Source organism: Uloborus diversus, chromosome 9 (genome assembly GCF_026930045.1).
Source record: "Uloborus diversus isolate 005 chromosome 9, Udiv.v.3.1, whole genome shotgun sequence".
NCBI classification, from domain to species: domain Eukaryota; kingdom Metazoa; phylum Arthropoda; class Arachnida; order Araneae; family Uloboridae; genus Uloborus; species Uloborus diversus.
The window spans coordinates 106,284,206-106,303,499 of record NC_072739.1 but is presented as its reverse complement, the minus strand read 5'-3'; the positions used below and the strand labels follow the sequence as shown (position 1 = coordinate 106,303,499).

General features: G+C 32.6%; 1 protein-coding gene across 1 annotated transcript in view; it reads left to right on the top strand.

Annotated features, from left to right (window-relative positions):
- Positions 1-19,294, top strand: part of LOC129230419 (tyrosine-protein phosphatase non-receptor type 5-like) — an 82,205-nt gene that overhangs the window by 21,489 nt on the left and 41,422 nt on the right. Inside the window, 5 exon segments of the mRNA XM_054864819.1 lie at positions 5,991-6,128; positions 8,110-8,268; positions 8,270-8,328; positions 10,901-10,984; positions 14,850-14,949. Coding sequence (XP_054720794.1) covers positions 5,991-6,128; positions 8,110-8,268; positions 8,270-8,328; positions 10,901-10,984; positions 14,850-14,949 — 540 coding nt within the window.

The window sequence follows — 19,294 nt, the reverse complement described above, 5'->3', positions numbered from 1 at the left end:
GTTAGCTATGGCAACCAAACGAAAATTAAATACGCTTTCCATTCAGGGGATGAAAAGACTTGAATTTGAAGCAAACCAGCATCGATTCTTTTTTTAAATGATTCAATGTATCAGTAAGTGTTTTGTGAATAATATATGCATTTATTTTCAAAGAACCATGCATTTTTTGCATTTTATCCCCCACCCCCAGCTACCCAAGGATTTTTGATAACTCAAATTTTTGTTAACTCGAATTTTTTCGATGCTCCCTTCAAATTCGAGATATCAAGGTTCGACTGTATAAAAATCTTTTCTTTAACATGAACACCACTTGCTTCTTGCAAAAAAAAGGCAATGTCTGTCAGGGTGGCGACAGATCAGGGAAAAGTCAGGGAACTTTATTAATCAGGGAAAAGTCAGGGAAATATCAGGGAATTTTGAAAAAATAAAAAATCAGGGAAAATTTATTTTATGAAGAAATTTTTTTTTTGCTGTACAAAATTAAGTACTCTAATTCCCTACGCATTTTCTGCCAATGATCTGTTAAAAAAAAGTAAAATTAATGAGGTGTGATTATACATTGCGGCATATTTGTGCATCTTTTTTCCTCAACGTCAAAGTATTGAATCTTACTTATTAACCAAAGGATGAACTTCCTAAGATTGCTTCTGTGTCTGTTAGGTTGTTTATTTTACCTAGCTTGAAATTTCATTTTACGCTTTCAATGCTATGTAAAATAAACAACCATACAGGCAAAGAGGAAGCCTTCATTAATGCCTTATAGTACAGTGCAATTAGACATGAACCTCAACATCCAAAGTTTCCTGTCAACTTCAAATTGTTGTATACTGTCCACATATTGTTTGGTAAAAAGTTACACCGTTTTCAGCGTCGGGTTTTGGGGGGGGGGAGAAGTTGGTAAATTAGTACTTTTTATCAGTTTTTCCGAAATATTTAGAAAACTATAGTGTTTAGCGCGAAAAGTGCAATATACAAAATAAGCTACACTAAATTACGAACAAAATGGTCCTAAACATTATTTTGTTAAGTGAACGATTCCAGAGTTACGGCGGGTGTAAAGTAGAAAATTTGCGCATTTTTAAGATTTTTTGGGAAGTGCAATTCTAACTACTACGTAAACAGAAATAACTAAATAATTTTATTAAAAAGTAATGTTGTACAATCGTATTCTAGTCAAAAAGAAACTAAGAGGCACCACATGGGGTTAGAAACGTAGAAATACTGGGAACGAGAACCGGTTTTCTGCAATTTGCGTGAACTGTGATAAAGCACTTGAAGTTAGACTACTAGCTTCAAAAAAGATTGAGAACAAAACATTCAGAGATACTCTTGAAAAGAAAGTTAGCTGTTCAGTCTCTAGCCTCTATTACCAAGTCTACAGGGGCGGCATTTCAGCATTTCATTTGGGGGGTCGAGTTTCTTTAATATGTATTACCGCAGTGCGGTCCCAAACACACATTAGGTAACAGGAAGTAGTCAAAAAATTGGTTTAATACGAATAAAAATTAGTGTTTAGAAACAATCAAAATTTTGATTCACTTTCTAATAAGTTACCATACAAAACATCTCGATACTAAAGTTTTTATACCTTTTGGAAAAGTTTTAGTGCATGATTTTTGGAATTCGGGAGAGCAGGGAATCGTGTTACTAATTTATCAGTGCCCAGTGCCGTTGTGTTTTGCCAGTACAGCTAAATAGATTTTTTTTTTTTTTGCCCATTGTGCTTTGAAAATAAGTCTCTTATCTCCTGAGACAAAAAAAAATCTTTCTCTACTAGCTGAGCTGATTGGAATAGTTAAAAAACAATTAAAGTAACAAAGTTATGCATGAAAACTCTTTTTATATCTTGCTCTTAAATCACTCAGGCAGCTTCAAAAATTGTTAGGGGCCTAATTTTTCATCATTGAATAATCTAGTCTCATGGGCGCTCTCAGCTTCAATGAGACGTCATCTGCCTCCATCCCTGTTATTCACTATTTCAGACTGATGAGTCCATTACAAGGACAAACTGTCGTCTCTGGATGTGATAACTAGTTTTTAGGTATATTGCTTGTAATTATTCCTGCCTCATGCTAAAAATTTTACTCATAACTGAAACATTTTATTTTTCGTTTTCAAAATCCAATCCAGATAATATAGAGCCAACCATACAGAAAAATAATTATCATCAAATCTTGTGTTAATTTCATTCAAAACTGAATCTATTACTTCATACAAAATAATCCACCCTTGTTCGACGAATCTGGCTTGATAAGGAAGGGGAGCAAATCTCCAATGGTGTCTGTTGTGGTTCCAGATTCAAATTAATCATCGATCACCCCTTATTTAGAAAAAGCGTCCTATATCATTAATGAAGATCACCTTCTTCATCGTGTTTTCTGACGTTTCCCAGCTACCTTCAGACAGATTTGCGAGCAATACATAAATTACGTAATTGCTCATTATAGGCCAGCAACTTGTTTTTGATGAATACGAGCAAGGAACCACAAAAGATGAACAATTATGTAGATCACGTTCTACGACTAACATTGAAGTCAAAGTTGAAGACTCAATCGATGTAACTATCAACCATTGTGAATTTCTAGCTAACACTAAGAGCAAAATGGGCCTAATTTCTCTCCTGACAATGTACTTGCAAAGAGGCGGTTGCACAGTTCACCAAGCATCGGGTGACGATGACTTATAGTTTTAACAGCGATTGATAAAGCTAAGAATGGAGTTGAAGCTTGTGTGATCGGTGATGACATGGACTTAGTAGTCCTGTTGAATGTTCACACACCATCAGAAAACAAAATGAAAATGGTGATACCAAAGAAAGGCAATCAGCAGGAAAAGGTATGCACTGCTTCGGACATTCAGCGAAGCATTGGAGACATGAAGGGTGTACTCTTTGCAATATACGCCTTCACAGGATGTGACAATGTACCATCTTTCTAAAAGAAGGGAAACATTTCACCGTATAGGAAAGTGTAAGCCAACAACGCTTTTCGTACGAAGCTTTTTAAGTCCTTAACGATTCCAAAGCTGACCCCAGTGCGGTGGCTGACACAGGAAAGTATTTCTTTCTTGAGATGTTTGGAGCAAAGAATACTGAAGATCTAGATAGTTTTCGCTACCAGTGTAACTTGCAGGCTATTGCAACGCAGCCCATTCATTGTTCAAGTTGGCTTACCCTCACTTCTACAGTTACCAGGCAGCATTTATATACCACCAGGTTCAGCAGCAGCTGGATGAAGAAAAGAATTTACCTCCAGTGGGGGTGGAAGAAGATTGGTGAATACCTGAGACCAATTACAACAATGCCTTCTGTAACTCCCTAGGAATTACTTTCCCTCATAGTGCGCGTTTAAAAAGCCGAATGCGTCCATAGCTGCGAGTGCAGAAGTAGTGGTCTAAACTGCTCAAGTATGTGCAGTAATTGCTCAGGTCTAGGAAGTAATAACAGAGGCACTAATATCATAGACGAAGATCTAGAAGAGGACTGTAGTATGCTTGAACAGGACTGAATCCTGATGAATACTTTACATCACAATATGTCGCATTCAACATTCTACATTTTTATTAAATATTAGTATTGAACTCAATGTACGAACGTCAAAAAGTTTGATAAAATATGGTTGCAATATGCAGGCGAATATGCCTATTTTCTAAAGAAAAAACTTCAAAAGCTGCACTTATAAAAATGTTATTATTAAAAATGATATAACAATAAATCATAATTGTTATGAATTTTTATAATTTAAAATCATCTATGTTTATAATATATTTATTCTTATTGCGGCATTGTCTAGAGAAAATTTGGGTCTCTCCGTGCAGTAGATTTATATAACCACGGTCCATGAATGCTTCTTTTCCCTTAAAAGTAGAGCCCCTTGAGTAGGTGGTGAGGTTGTCGTTCCTTCAAGGGCTAATCACAAACATACCACCGGCCCCATAAATCGCAATTTGCTTTTAAAAAACACTCCTCATACAAAAAATTAGTTTCCCGAGTGATAATGAATTTTTTTTCCGAAAAATCTAAAAAAATACGAAAAATTTCTATTTTTCACCTATTGTAACTCTGGAACCGTTCACTTAACAAAATAATGTTTAGGACCATTTTGTTCGTAATTTAGTGTAGATTATTTTGTATATTGCACTTTTCATGCTAAACACTATAGTTTTCTAAATATTTCGGAAAAACTGATAAAAAACTACTAATTTACCAACTTCTTCCCCCCCTCCCCCCCAAAACCCGACGCTGATAACAGTGTAACTTTTTACCAAACAATATGTGGACAGCATACAACAATTTGGAGTTGACGGGAAACTTTTACTTTGGATGTTGGGGTTAGGCCCTTTTTCGGTCTATTTGCACCGTACTATTAGCTTCTTTGCCTTTATTCCGTTGTCTTGAAGTGATTAGCGTACTGTAATCACGATCTCAAGAAGAAATCTTTGGTTTTTGAATTAATACTATAAAAGCTGAAAAGTTATCACTACTTTGCATTTTCAATTTAATTGCTAAAACTGAACTTTCAATAAAAAAAACTTTGTTTTTTGCCGTTATACTATTTGTTGCCACCGCAGATTATAAAGGTTTTCTTTTCTTCAGACTTAAGTGATTCTTTAATTTTATAACCAAGTTGTATTCTTTTATATGTTTTAAAATTAACTAATTGTTTTTTTTTTTTCTTTTTTTTTCTTGCATTTCAAAGTTTTTTGTTACAAAAGCAATCTAAGATTTTTTTTTTCATTACATACTGAAATGATTTTAAATAGAGTTAACTTGTGTACTTAAGAAAATTTTTTTATATTGTTAAAATGCTGTATTCATTCATTAAAACCTATGTTCTTGATTAGAGAAAAGCTCCCTATGAATGGATGTTAAATGGTTTCATCTGTTTTGCATAAATATTCTATTCTTTCACTATTACTTGTTATTCTTGCAACAATTATTGTACTGTTTGAAAACTTAGTAGTTCAAAATGACTTTAATTACTTTTTTGTTCTATCTTAAATATACATATGTTTTTAAGAGTAATTTTAATAGTTTCTTAAAATTCTCATGCTATGTGGTTTCTGGAAGTGAAGTATTTTTTTTTAAATTTTCTATAATCTTTCCATTGTAGAAAAATTTAATGTACTGTTTTGTAGGTCTCCCCCCCCCCCCCCCCCCAAAGATTGACTTGATATATTTTTTTAACCATTTTATTTAAAAAAAAGTAACATCTTTTGAAAATATATCTTTAGTTCAACAACTTTACACAGCTTAAAACGTTAAAAATACTGCATTTTATGCAGATATACAATGGATTTCAAGTAGAGCAAAGAAAGAAAACCATTATCATTGGTAACGTAAATCAGGGAAATTTGGTGAACTTAATCAGGGAAAAGTCAGGGAACTTTTTTTCACAGTTCCCGTCGGCACCCTGATGGTGAAAATCAAAACATGTTGCTGAAAACCAACAGTTGGAAATGCAGTTACATGTGTGCCAACACCTGATTGATCCATTGATATTTAAATTAGCTTTTGGCTGTTGACCAATCAAATGTTGGATACAGTTAAGATACTGAAAAATTAATTTAAGAAATATTTAATCTAATTTTATATTAATTTTAATAGGTAATTAAATATATATTTTATTTTATTTATTTATTTATTTTTTTTTAACATGAAAGAATACTCGACAGAAATGATGTGGTGCCATTTATTAGCAACATTTTCGCCTTTTTTTTAACTTAGAACTTTTTTTAAAAACATGAAAATAAAAAATTTGACACTATATCCGCCGCACCCATTATATGCGCCGCACCGGCAAATTTTTAATTTTTTTTTGGTATCCCTGCATACCAAATTTCATGTTTTTAGGCCTTACTGTTTTTCCAAGAAGCTCTCTCCCAAAACAAATATATTGTTTTATTATAAGTATAGATAGATGACCTTTAACAATGACAATAGTAAAACTAATATAAGTTCTTAATGTTTTCAATTTGATTTATTCTTCTAGGAATCCCCATATGACTTCAACAATGGCAGGAAAATTAGCATCCAAAGTATCTTCAGTGATAAAAATTGGGAAGCTTGGCAATTAGCTGTTGTTATTGCTGCTTGTTTGTTTGCAATTTTCTGTGTCCTTGTTGTCATTGTAAGTATGATCAATTTAATTTATATTTGAATTATGTAAGAGTGGTCCAAAAATATAAATTTTGGAAGTGGTATACTCCTCAAGCTTGCCCTTGTTCCTTATGTTATTATAGAATCAAGGGGGAAAAACGGGAAGCTTGATTGATAGTCGGAGGTTACAATGATTTAGCATGGAGAAAGTAGTCTTTACTATGTTGCCAATTTCTTTGGGAGAAATTTTTACTGATGTTATTGATATTGGCTATCAGGGTTACCCTAAGCATTGGAAATATTTTTCTGTGCAGTTAAACCAAAAGGGTGCAGTTCATTTTGTCCTCCCCCCCCCCCCCCCCGGCCCAAACCTCCTATATTTCCGCTTATTCTGATTCTATAAAATATTTTGATACTTGCGTATTAACAGAACCACGCTAAATTTGGTGGTAACCTCATATCACAACGTTTAAAAAGTAGAAGAGCTATAGTGTATGAAAATTATATAAGATGGGGTTAAACTATGCCAGTTTACCGTAAATATCAAAGATATTTATGATATAACTTTTAATAGTAGATACAGACTAAACTTGGAGTAGTTTTAAGATTTGCAAAGAGATCAATTTTTTTAGGGGAATTTTTATCAACAAATAAGAGATTTTTTTCCTAGTCTTGGCATTTGCAAAAATATCAATGACATCATTTTACTCTATATTCTGAGTGAAATCATTATTTTTAATTAGCACGATAAGTTAAGGAGATTTAGGCCCCCTCTGAAATCTAAGAGCAGGGGCCTGTGTCCCGCATGCCCCTACGGTAATCAGGCTCTGCATTTTAGTAATTTTATTAAGTTGTTTCAAAATGACCTGTAAGTAGTGAACAAAAAGAATGAAAAGCATGCAACTTTTAATTCCTCAAACCCCTAAACCTTCTGCAATTGATCCGAATTTTGGTTTAGTAATTTACTTTGCATTGTGAAACAAAGGCAAGAAGGTGGGGGAAAATATTTTGAACTTAAATCTTTTGCATATCGTTTTGGACCACTCTTATTTACCATTTTTATTTGATTTGGAGATCAGTGTATGTTGAACACAATGTTGCATTGACTCTCCATTGTTAAATGTGTGAAGTTTTATTATAATGAAGAAATAAACACTTTAAATTTCAAATTGTACTGTTAAAAAGTAAATAAGGCTTTTCTTTTTCACCTCATACAGTTGGTTGCAAATAAAAATTTTGGTACAGTGTTATAAAATGTTGTGTATTTTTTATATATTCTCATTCACTTGTTTGGTGCCATTGCGCACTACTAACGTATTGTTAAAGCACACACAATAACAAATAAAAACAGCATTGTAATTCAAAGATCAAATCTGAATCACATTTACGTACATTTTCTTATCTTAGTACTAAACTGTACTTTGTTTTGTGAAAAGTGATAGCAGAAGTAAACGTAAAAAGTTTCTGTTTTGCCACCAAATAGTTGAATTTCTTGTCCTGATCCGAATTGAAATTCTTCACACATACTTTTACAGCTTTATACTTACTTGTAGAAACAAAGTTTGAAAAAGAAAAAAAAACATAAATAAAGCAATAATATACTTCTATTTGAAAAATTGGCCATTTATGTGCACTAAACATCAGAAAAGGCAAAAATATTGTCACGTATGCATTTGCATATCAGGCAGGCTCTTTTTATTAATATGAGTTTAGAAAAACAAATGTTTAGATCAAAAGCTTGTTATGCTTCTAAAAAGTCATTTAACGACGGGGGGGGGGGGGGGGGGGGGGGGGTTGCTGATTCAGTCTTCTCAGCGTCAAGCAGACAACGGTATCACTATGCGCCATATTGCTTTATTTATCTCTGCTGTCTTTCTCATGGAATTAAGACTTAAGAATATTAGTGAAGTATCTTAATCTGTCTTCTTGTGATGCCAAAAAAAAAAAAATCTATTAATCATCCTGTTATTTCTTAGATTATTTTGGTCTAATTCTTTCCCCAAATATTTTAGTTGTTCATTAGTTCCCATCATTTTGCCAAAGATAAAGTTGGACCTATTGATGAGCCCCGCCATGTAGTTGTTCAGCCTATCCTCAGACCAGCTGTAGCAGGCATAGGTGTAATCCAGCCAGAAAATCGTGATCGCATCATTGCTGAAACCGATTCCGAGCCACACTCCGAGTCCATCACGAAGTCCGCTTAGATTAAAAGGCAAAGGTCTTTTAGAAAGGTTTGTATATTGTAACTTTTAATCCCTTAATGTCCCCATCTTTTTCATAGGGTAATACCGAGGTTGACAAAGTATTGTCAGACCAAATAATGACAAGTTTAGCTTACCTAGGCAATTTCATTTAAAAAAAAATATTTAGTGGTTTGCTACCAGTTTATAATAAATGTGCATCATGTTTTATATTTGATGAATTCATCAGGATAGGTACTTTTGCCGGACAGTGGAAAAATATGGCAAAAGTGGAAAAAACGGCAAAAACCAAATCACAACTTAGAGTCTGTATTGTGTACATAGTAGATTTAAATTAATATTTTCATTTTTTATTGTATTGATTTTATTAATTTGTAAACAGAATGAAAAATGCATGTAATTGTTCCAGCAGGGATATGCCAGCTGCCCCAATTGAGCCAAACTGCGCCAATCGCCGATCCTGCGTAAATTGCTCCAAAAGATAGCTAAATGGACTATTTTGTGCCAAAATTGCAATTTTGCATGTAATGTTGCAGTTCCTTCAACATATTTGGCAGTTTTAGCAGATTGTCATCAAATTTGGGCATTTGGAGCTTGTTTTTATGATTTTTTTTTTTTTTTTGACTTGGTCCCGATTTTTTGCGCATTTCAAAATCTGATTGCATCCACTTTTGAAAAACTCGATCGTTTTAATTTATTATGTGATTCTGTTCCTTTGACTTGAAAATTTTTGTATTGACCATTATTTTCAACCATTCTAATCTTTTGTTTTTAGAAGAAGAGGACTTTTAAATTTGTGTCTTTAGCACACCCACTTGAAAATATCAATCCACTTGCATCTAAATTGATTTAAGCGAATGCTATCTAAAAAATAATTTTGTACACCAGTTTTTCATCTTGCGTTTGTTAAGATTTTAGTATAGAAAATTGCTCTCTCTCTAATTTTGGTTAGAGACACTCAGGTTTCGTACGGGTCATGGAAATCCTGGAAAGTCATGGAAAAAAGATAAACAAATTTCAGACCTGGAAAAGTCATGAAAATTAATATTTACATTAAAAGTCATGGAAATTTATTTAAAGTCATGGAAAAATGTCTTGTACAGTAGTAAAAAACAGTAGAAAATTAAAATTTTGAGTGATTTAACCGTATTGCATGTAAAAGCTATTAATACTCGAAAATTGAACAATCTAAAAAAACAAATCAGAGTTTAGGAATCCTATTGCATCCGCTTTTGTAACACTCGACCACCTTTTTTTGTAATGTGATTTCACTACTAGGACATCCCTAATATTGAATTCACCATTATTTTTTAGAACTTCTTATATGTTATATTCTGTAGTAGTGGGTTCAGCATGTTCTTGATTTTGCCACGCCCACTCAAAAAGTGTAATTTAATTGCATCCGAGTTTATTTCAACCACTTTTAATTCTCAGAGTTTATCTTAATTTGTTGAAAGCTTTAGAAAGTTAAGACTTTAGTCAGGCGATAGAACATACAAATAGGAGAATTTTAATAATCAAACAGTGGTGCCCAATGTGAAGCTATATGATAAAGACAAATAAGAATAGTTTATTAGTTTCTGCAGTGTGTACTGATATTTTTTCCGTCAAGTAAGTGCTTCATGAGGTACTGGCATTCATGTAAAAGTTTTGCTAATGCCCTCTTCTGAAAATTGGCAAGTTTGACAGTAAATAGTACAATTCTCTTCTTTTAACAAGGTCATAAAAATTTTTATTAAGTCATGAAAAAGTCTTGGAAAAGTCATGGAATTTTTTCATTAGAATTGAGTATGAACCCTGGACACTTAAAATAGCAAAAATTGGGGAATTTTCAGGTTCGGGCAATTTTTTTCTATGTTCTTAGCCTGTCTTAAAATTTTTATTTTAATTTATTTATTTTATTTTTTTCACATATATTTTAAAATTCCTTTTCTTATGACATCATTTCTCAAAATCATTTTTTTCTTTGTAATTTCATTATCAATTTTGTTATTAAATATCAAACTGTTAAAAATAAAAGGTTTTAATGTTGCCTTTGCTTGATCTTCAGATTTGTTAATCAAGTAGTCCAGTACATAAAATGTATGCCTATTTATGTATATCAGGTCAAATGTAAGTAAATAACTTACACATACCAAAAAGATTATTTAATAGCTCTTTAAAACTCACTTGTAACTTGCTGAGGTAAAGTTTTTAAGTTTAACCATTCTTTTTTACTTTTTTTTTTTTTTTTTTTTTTGAAGATGTTTTTTAGTTTTATGAAGAAGACAAATTTTAAAAATAGGTATCTAAGCAAAATAAATCTCCTCTGAAACATATTACTAAACAAAATATTAAATGTTTCTGCAAGTCCAATTCATTATCAATCTATCAGTGTTTTACACCACTTATATTCATAAAAATATTAATTTTCTGAGTAACAAAACATGTTTATTAATGTAAGATGCATGTATCTTCGGTTCTTTTCTATTTTATTATCATTATTATTTTTTTTTAAGTACTTTATTTGCTTTAAAAGGGTTGTATTTCAAATTGACAAGTTTCAATCATAGTATTTAAATGTTGAAATGTTCCAGTAATGTTTTTTTTTTCTCTTTTGCAGACGGGGATCAAATGCATCACTAACTTTGGATCTGAACCGTTCTCAAGAAAACATTCATTGTGGAACCCCTCCAAAGAATGGTTAGTTTTTTTCCTAAATTCAACATAAATTTGGGTCTTATTGTTATATGTATAACTGACCAAAAACTTGTGCGAATCAATTGGAAATTATAAGTGAGCAGCAAGGCCGTAGCCAGCAGAGGGCGGCAACCCCCCTCCCCCTAATTTTCAAAGTTTTACATGCTGTAAAAAAAAAAAATGCCAAAAATTTCGTTTTACAAACTTCAACTCGAAAAAATTCAAGTTGTCCCGGTACCCCCCCCCCCCCCAATATTGCCAAAGATTGTTCAACTTTCGTTTTTAGAGCTTTAATACTGAAAAAATTTTGGGGGGAGCGCCGCCGAAAGTTACTAAGAAATGGCCCCCAAACCTCTCCTCCCACAAACATTCCCGAACATCCTCTAAAACCTGCCTTTTTTAAAGCTAACTTCAAAAATTTTTCTGCAAAATGCCTCCCCCCCCCCCTTCTCCCCTCTCCCCAACATCATTAACGATTGTTTCATATTTAGTTTTCAGGGCTTGAATTTTGAAAATTTTCTGGAGAGGAGCTTCCAAAAACTCTTTTACCTAACATCATTGAAAGTCAACCAAATTACGATTATAGAACTTCAATGGGTAAAGATTGCTGGTCCCCTTAACGTTACCAAAGATGGTATTATAATCGTGTTTTGAAGATTTCAATTTTGAAAAATTCCCATGGATTGACCCCCAATGTCTCTTCCTTCAAATATTACCCAAAGATAGTCTAAAACTGCATTTTTAAATCTGTAATTTCAAACAATTCCGGTGGATAGCCCCCGAATCCCACATTGCATAATAGGTCGTAATCAGCAATTGCATTTTAGGAGATTTAAGTTCAGAGAAGATTGGGGGATGAACCTCCCCCTCTGCACTACCAAAAAGTGCCTAAAATGCATTTGTAAATCTACAAATTAAGAAATTTCTGGGGTTGGGCCTTTGGATCTCTCCTCCCCTTACGTCACCAAAAATCTTCCAAAATTGTGTTTTTAGAGCTACAATTTAAAAAATTTCGTTGTCAAGCTCCCGATTTTATTAACATAATTAGGGACATAACAATGCAGTTTGAAAAATGGATGGGGGAGCAACTTCAAACCTCTTCTCTCTCAAACATTACAAAAGATCGTCGAAAATGCATTTTCAAGACTACAAATTCTTAAACTTTCTGGGGGAGAAGCGAGAAACCCCTGTATCTAAGACATATGTGATATAAAAAAGAGGTCTTCAATTTCATTTACCTCCCAATCGTTTCTCGACTTCAGAAAATGGCCCTCAGAATTGGATCATGCCACAGCAGCAACTTCTGACTAAGAGTTTAAATGTTGCAATAAAATTACTTACTGGTGATCCAAAAGAGGGTTTTAACCGCTTTGACAAAACCGAATATAGCTAAAAATGGCGTTTTTATCCCCCTGATTTTGAAAACTTTTCGGGTCAGAGTCCCTGATTCCTGCTATCCTCCCTAATGTCACAAAAGGTGCGCTTTCAGAATTTTGATTTCAAAACTTTGTGGGAGGACAGCAAACACTTACACGCTCCTTATACGATCCTATCAAACAAAATAGAAAATCATATTTCTTGGACTTTGATTGCAAACAGTTTTCCCATGGAATCTCTTTTCTTGTGTTTAACGTTGCCAGAGAGAACTTTAGAATGTGTTTTAAAAAGGGAAAATTCCTAAATTTCATTCTCCTTTCCGTAAAAAACTCACCGAAGGAAAATTTGTAGTGGCGTTTTTAAAGTCTTGTTGTCAAAAATTTTAGAACTTCCAAACCTTCTCCCAATCTAGGAACACCCAGCATCATCAAGCGTAGGTCTTATTACTTGAAAAACATATCCGAGTTAGAGCAAGCTACCTCCTCCTCTAACATGTCAACATGTATCCCAAAATTGTGTTCTTACAACTTCAATAACAAAATTTCCCAAATGCGTTTACCAAATCCTTTTCCTTGTGTTACTACCAAATATAGCCTGAATTACGTTTAAAAAAAATGTCTTTGGAAATTGCTCCTAAGTTGAGATACCAAACCTAGTGTCAGTTTCGCATGTATTTCAAAATATTAAAAATACTCCTAGATCTGCTAATCCCTTACAAACAATCATTTGAGCTCTTCTGACCCTCAGAGCTCATGAAAAGTGATTGGTGATATATATTACTATTTCTTTTTCAACTTGAGCGCCAATTAAAGGTCCTTATGTCATTCGTATCTTTCGCAATTGGGACATTTATGACACTACACATCTTTTTCTGAACCAATGAAACTTGTAATTATTTAATTTCTTTTAAATAATATTATATTAATTAATTTATATTATCTCAGAAAACATTTGCTCACATTTTGATAAAGTAGCTTTAACTCTCAGTAAAATTACTGTTTCAAAAAAAAACTCCAAAATCTACCAATAATACCGCCTACCCTCTCCCATGTCTTCTTCCAAAAATTTTTTTATTTTGCTGTGTTGCCCCCCCCCCCCCCCTCCCCCTACTGTGATATATCTACCAACACGCAAAATGATTCAAAAATCATAGCAATAAAGGTGCTTTTTTGACGAAAATTTTAGACTCCCCCCCCCTCGAAACAAAATCCTCGCTACGGCTTTGGTGAGCGAGACCCCGACGACCTTACGCAAGGGTTAGTGTGCACCTTTGTTCCCTGGAAGTACTGCAGTTACTTCAGTTGTATGTTGCTGTTTATTATTATACCACATTTGAAATAAAAATTCCCCCATTCTTATTTTACTGTAAATTGTATTTTACGCTTCTGTCTATATTTTTGGACATCGTGTATTATAGTGTACAAAAAAGATTGCAGTTTGTAGAGTAATAATTTCTTAGAGTAAATCCTAGAGAGAGGTTTGAAGTTAACATTCATTAATATGTACCTGTAGCTTTTATCATAAGTTTTTATGCTTAAAATGATTGTCAAAGCTCAAAAACAAGTTTAGATAAGTGGTTTTAGTTTTTTTTTTTTTTAATTGAATCTTATGCAAATTACCAAGCTGCTCCACAAAATTTCAAAATGCTTCTCAAAATCACCACAGATGCTCCTCAAATTGTTTCTTTAAGGTTGGCTACCCTGTCAACATTATCAAAAAAAAGAATTGTGTTTAAGGAGTTGAAGTGTCTTTATCATTAGTTAATAAACTTGTGCTTGTGTGTTAAGTTTCATTTATCAACCCTAACATCACTCAAAGTGTAACATTAATTTTCTAAAAATACTTGAAAATTTAAATATTCATGCATTTACTTGAAAATTAGAATTTAGTCTTTTTTCTTTGGACAAAGTTTATTTTTTAACTTTTCTGATCTCGAATTGAACTTCTTAAGTCCTTTTTCCTGTATCAAGTCCTTTGATCTATTTTGGATAAATACACATGTTTGAATGTTGAGTTGCTATGACAATTTCTATTTATAAAGCTATTTTCTGTCAAGTTCTTCACAGTCAAACTTGTCTATCTCGAAACCTGCGTATCTCAAAAAACTGCACACCTCTAATTTTTTTAATTTCCCAGCAATCTCAATTCGTTTCCCCTACTTTTCTCCAATACTTTGTACGTAAAGCGTCTATTTCTCAAAATTTAAAATTTGTTGCTACGGAAGTTTCAAGTACAACCTTGTTTTTTTTTTTCTTTTCTTTTTTTTTTTTCACTGTTTAAAGATCAAAAGAAGCAAAAAACCTTTGTAATTTTATGCATAAGTTTCCCTAATTTTCAGCTTTCAATGTTAGGCTGCCATGAATTTTTCAGTCATCATATTAAAAAAAAAACAAAAACCTAATTGCATTCAACTATTTTTCTTTTAATTACACTATGGTTACTTTAATGATTAGTTTTCGCCATGTAATCAATCACAATAATGCTCATATTTATAGCTCGGCTGAAGAATATTTGCAATCTGCTGGAAAGAAAATGACTCGTCGACAACTTCGCTCTTCTTTGAAAGATGTAAAAACTCTTCATTCTGAATTTTGGGTATGTAACACGTTAATTTCATATTTGGGTCATTCTTCAAAAAGTGTAACTTTTTCTGTTACATGCCTTTTACAGTAAAAACTCTGAGGAACAATTCATTTAACAATGATTTTTAATTTCATCAAAAATGTATCTACTTAAACCTGCCACAATTTTTTAATAATAATTTTTATTTTAGTATAATTTTTTTTTCACAACATATGAATTCTCACCTCTGTGGCATGTCACACACCTGATGTGACTGTTTATGTTGCTTAATAAATTGTTTAATTAAAAGTATATACTTGTTATTGATTACTAGCAGTACCCGCACAGAGATGCCCATGCTAAAAATTTAATGGAAGTCCGTTGAATAAAAAAAAATTGACGCCCCCTCCCCCTTTGATGTGAAATGATCATTTTTCTTTTGTATGAAATGCGTGCACACCTTTTCAAAAAAAAAAACTATTAAAGTTTCTTTGGAATTTAAAAATTTATCAAATCATTAAATTAGATTTACAGTTGCTTTCAAACTCTATTTAGCGAGTGAAGCGGTTTTTACTGCAATTTAAAACGTTTTGCCAAATATACAAAAAAAGACATCAGATAATATCTTTCAAATGTAAAAATAATTCCGCAACTCTATTGTTTATCGCCAAACCTGCCCAGCAACCACACTATCATAATCCATCTGTCTAACGAGAAAAAAACATCCCGAGGAACATTCCAAAATCATCATCAGAAAAAAATGTTGTACATTTCACTTGGATAAAACAAATCAAAAGTTTCTTTTCTTTCAAAACAAATCGCCAAAACAATGAATTACATTTACGGTTGCTTTAAAACAATAATCCTAGACTAAACTGATCAGCACCTAACGCGTCAAGCGACTGCGATACAAGAACCCAGCCCTTATGCGAGTGAAGCGGATGTTTTTTCTTCAGCAATAATAAATGTTTTGCCAGACAAACAAAAAAGTGTAAAATCACATTAATAGTAGCTTTCAAATCTTTATATATTAAAAGCTGCTTTGCCTGGTCTACCTTGAGAATAAAAATTGTGTCACAAGTGACATATATTTAACAATCAGACTTAAATAAAAGAAAAAAAAAAGCACCATGCAAAATTACATTTCCAAACAATGACCAGAGATATTAAAATACTTTTAAGAAATCAAAATGCAAAAGATGGATTTTAAAAGTGTAACCACGGGAACACGAAATAAAATAGGTTTAAGAAATTAAATGCAAAATAAGGAAAGAAACAATGGATTCAAAAAAGCGTAACCGTGGAAACACAGAAATAAAGTGGTTGACAACCTGAATCAAAATGAGATCTTTCGAACTTCATTTAAAAACGCTTGTAACTTTTTTTCCTTTGAAGACAGAAGCTAAGTGTTTCGACCGTAGGTCGAGAGGGATCTGGACAAGGGCGCCCATATAGGGGGGCAAGAGAAGGGGGTGAGCCCCCGTCCCCCTTAGAAATTAGAACTTCCTTGCTTTTAGTACTTTTTTCTTGGCAAAAATGTAAAAACATTTCTTCTCCAGGCATTAATGAATAAGTTGTTAAAAATGTCAAATCTTAATGACTTTAATTTGTCCTGAAATCTGCTTCCGTGGGGAAAATATCCTGCTAAACCATGGTTAAAATACCTGAACCCCCAATTTTGCATATGGGCGCCATGGATCTGGAGTAAAAAATGTCACTTTTTCCAATGGTGGCAAAAAGAAAACTCTGGGAGAATTCCTTCACTTTTTATTGATATATTTATTGAAGAAAGTAGTGCACCTAAATTTCAGCTAAGCCTAAAAAAGTTTGAGCTAAAAACGCAGATTACTCCTGCCGTACTTAAACTAGAGCAATGAAACAAATTGTTAAGAACGCGGGAAATTCTGCCCTTTTCAACGATATATATTAATATGTGCAAGTAATTTTTCACTCCCATATTGAAGAATTCGTGAAATTTTGGCCTAAATTGGTGTAAAAAAAAGAACTATTTATTGGATTTTTTGGAATTATGTCACTCAGTAAGAAAGCACCTTTCATATAGTGAAGGAGTTTTTCAAATAGGTGCAGTGGTTCCGGAGATTACCTCGAAAATATAAACACACAATAATACGTTCTCTCTCTTTATAATATTAGTACAGATTCCTTTCACAACTGTCTCAAATACTATTTGTTTAAGTATATTTAATTTTTAATATTGTGTTTTAGTTCGTTTTAGCACAACAAGAAGTCATATCACACAATAAATTCTCACCTCTATTACCTAAACACAAAATGCTATTCCTCATTAACACATGGCAGTAATTGACATCAAATTTCATTTTCAATGATACAAGGGAGCCCCTTGTTTATTTTCAGCCATAGTTGAGGTTGTGAGATTTTGGTCAAAAAACAAAAAGATTTTGCTTCAAAAACTTAGTATGGTTATTCTGGCTTCTCACCTCCGTGAACTTGAATTTCAAGCATATAAATTAATGTAAAAAGAGAAGTGAACATGTTTTCATATGCTTAACATGTGCAGATCGTAGCAACGAAGAAAAAAAAGTTTCCTGAAAAATGTATCAATTAGACCTATGTTAATGGAAAATTCCTCACCTCCGTGACAGACCTTATCAATGTCATTATTTCTGAGGTGAAAATAAATGATGGAGCAGAAATCCATCAATAATAGGCATATTACCAAAATTATAAATTGCTAGTATATCTTCAAATTTACAAACTACAATTTTTTTACATACATTTGAAACTACTAATTAAGCCGTACTTTAATTAATAGAGCTTAACATTACATTCTCACTAATCATTAAAATAGCTGATTGTTTGTACAATTAACAAAATTACTACTTTAATATTAAATTGACCTCAATTTTTAAATATTAAAAGTTTTTTGTCAATGAACAATGCATTTTTTAATTTTTTTTTATTTATGAGTAAAATAATTGGAAATTAGCTGGACCATTGTTTATGGTTACTTCTAGTAGGTAACACTTTCATGTAAAAATGGGGAAAAAAAAGAAAACAAAAGGTTTCAAAATTGGAAAAATATTTGCATTTAAAAGTTAAGTTTTCTGGAGAATGACCCATTTGTGTTTGTCATTTTTGTATTTGCTGTTTGATGTTAATTTTTAGATTGATCAAATTTACAGTAAACTCCTGATTATCAGTGGAATAGGGTAGAATAGTAACCGCGGATAAGCAAAAACTGGATTATCCGAATAATAAGGTCAAAAACTATACTAACGTATACAATGGCTAAAAAATAAAAGTACACTCACACATACATTCATAAAAACATTGCTAGATTGTATCTACTAACATTGAGTGTAAAAATTAAATGTAAAAGCTAACATGCCCAATAACACAATCATGAATGTTAAAAACATTTAATTGCCTTTTCAAAAAAAAAAATTGAAATGACCTGCTGATAATCCAACCATCAGAAGTTTACTGCAGTTCATTTTCATATGTAGTTACTGACACAATGATTTTCCTACTATTGTATGCTAATGATATTTTATTCTAGCTCTGTTGTTTCTTTAAAATAGATATATTTTTAAGTTTTCTGTGAAATACTTCAGTTTTCCCATACCATTTTATAGATAAGGTCTTCAATGTAAGGGTTAACTAATTTATAGATTATTGTTCAATTTTAGTATTAGGTGTTGGTGCAGTACTTTATCCCTGTAGAGATGTGTTTGTTAATTTATGTTTAAGTGCTTTGAAACAATTCCTCTTGAATCAGAGCCAAACCAACTAAAGAAGTTTTTCCATTGAAATTTTTTGTTCGATTCGGTGGGTAGAGAGATCAGCTGTTGCACAAAGGGCTTCAGACATTTTGCCATTTTTGCTACTCTTATATGTCTTTGTTCAAAAGTCAGAGACTGCGAATGTTGAACCGAATACAAAAACCTATGACACAATGAAACTGATGTTGAAGTGCGGTGAACGTTTAGAGCCTAAGTTGCTTTTCTTTATTTCAGTTGCATCAGAATTGCAAGTTTTTTTAATAAGAGTACAGGCTGATAAACCAATGGCCCTTTTCCTGTGTGAAGAGATGTTTTTGAGGCTTAAAAATTTAATGAAGCAATTTCCTAAAAATTCTCAGTTTCCCAAAACACAACTTAAAAGTGCCCCCCCCCCCAAAAAAAAAGTCTCTTTTAGGGATGGATGGATGTAATAGTTTGAAATTTACATTAAACAGTTGCATAAACACAACAGAAGTAAAAAGGTCACGTAAGGACAGCCAATCATTAAAAAAATCTGCAACCATTAAAAATTATATCCTTTAAGACCAATCCGTGAATGATTGGCAATATAAGGTAAAAAATTTGAGTTTGACATTTTTGTTGAGCCATCTCTT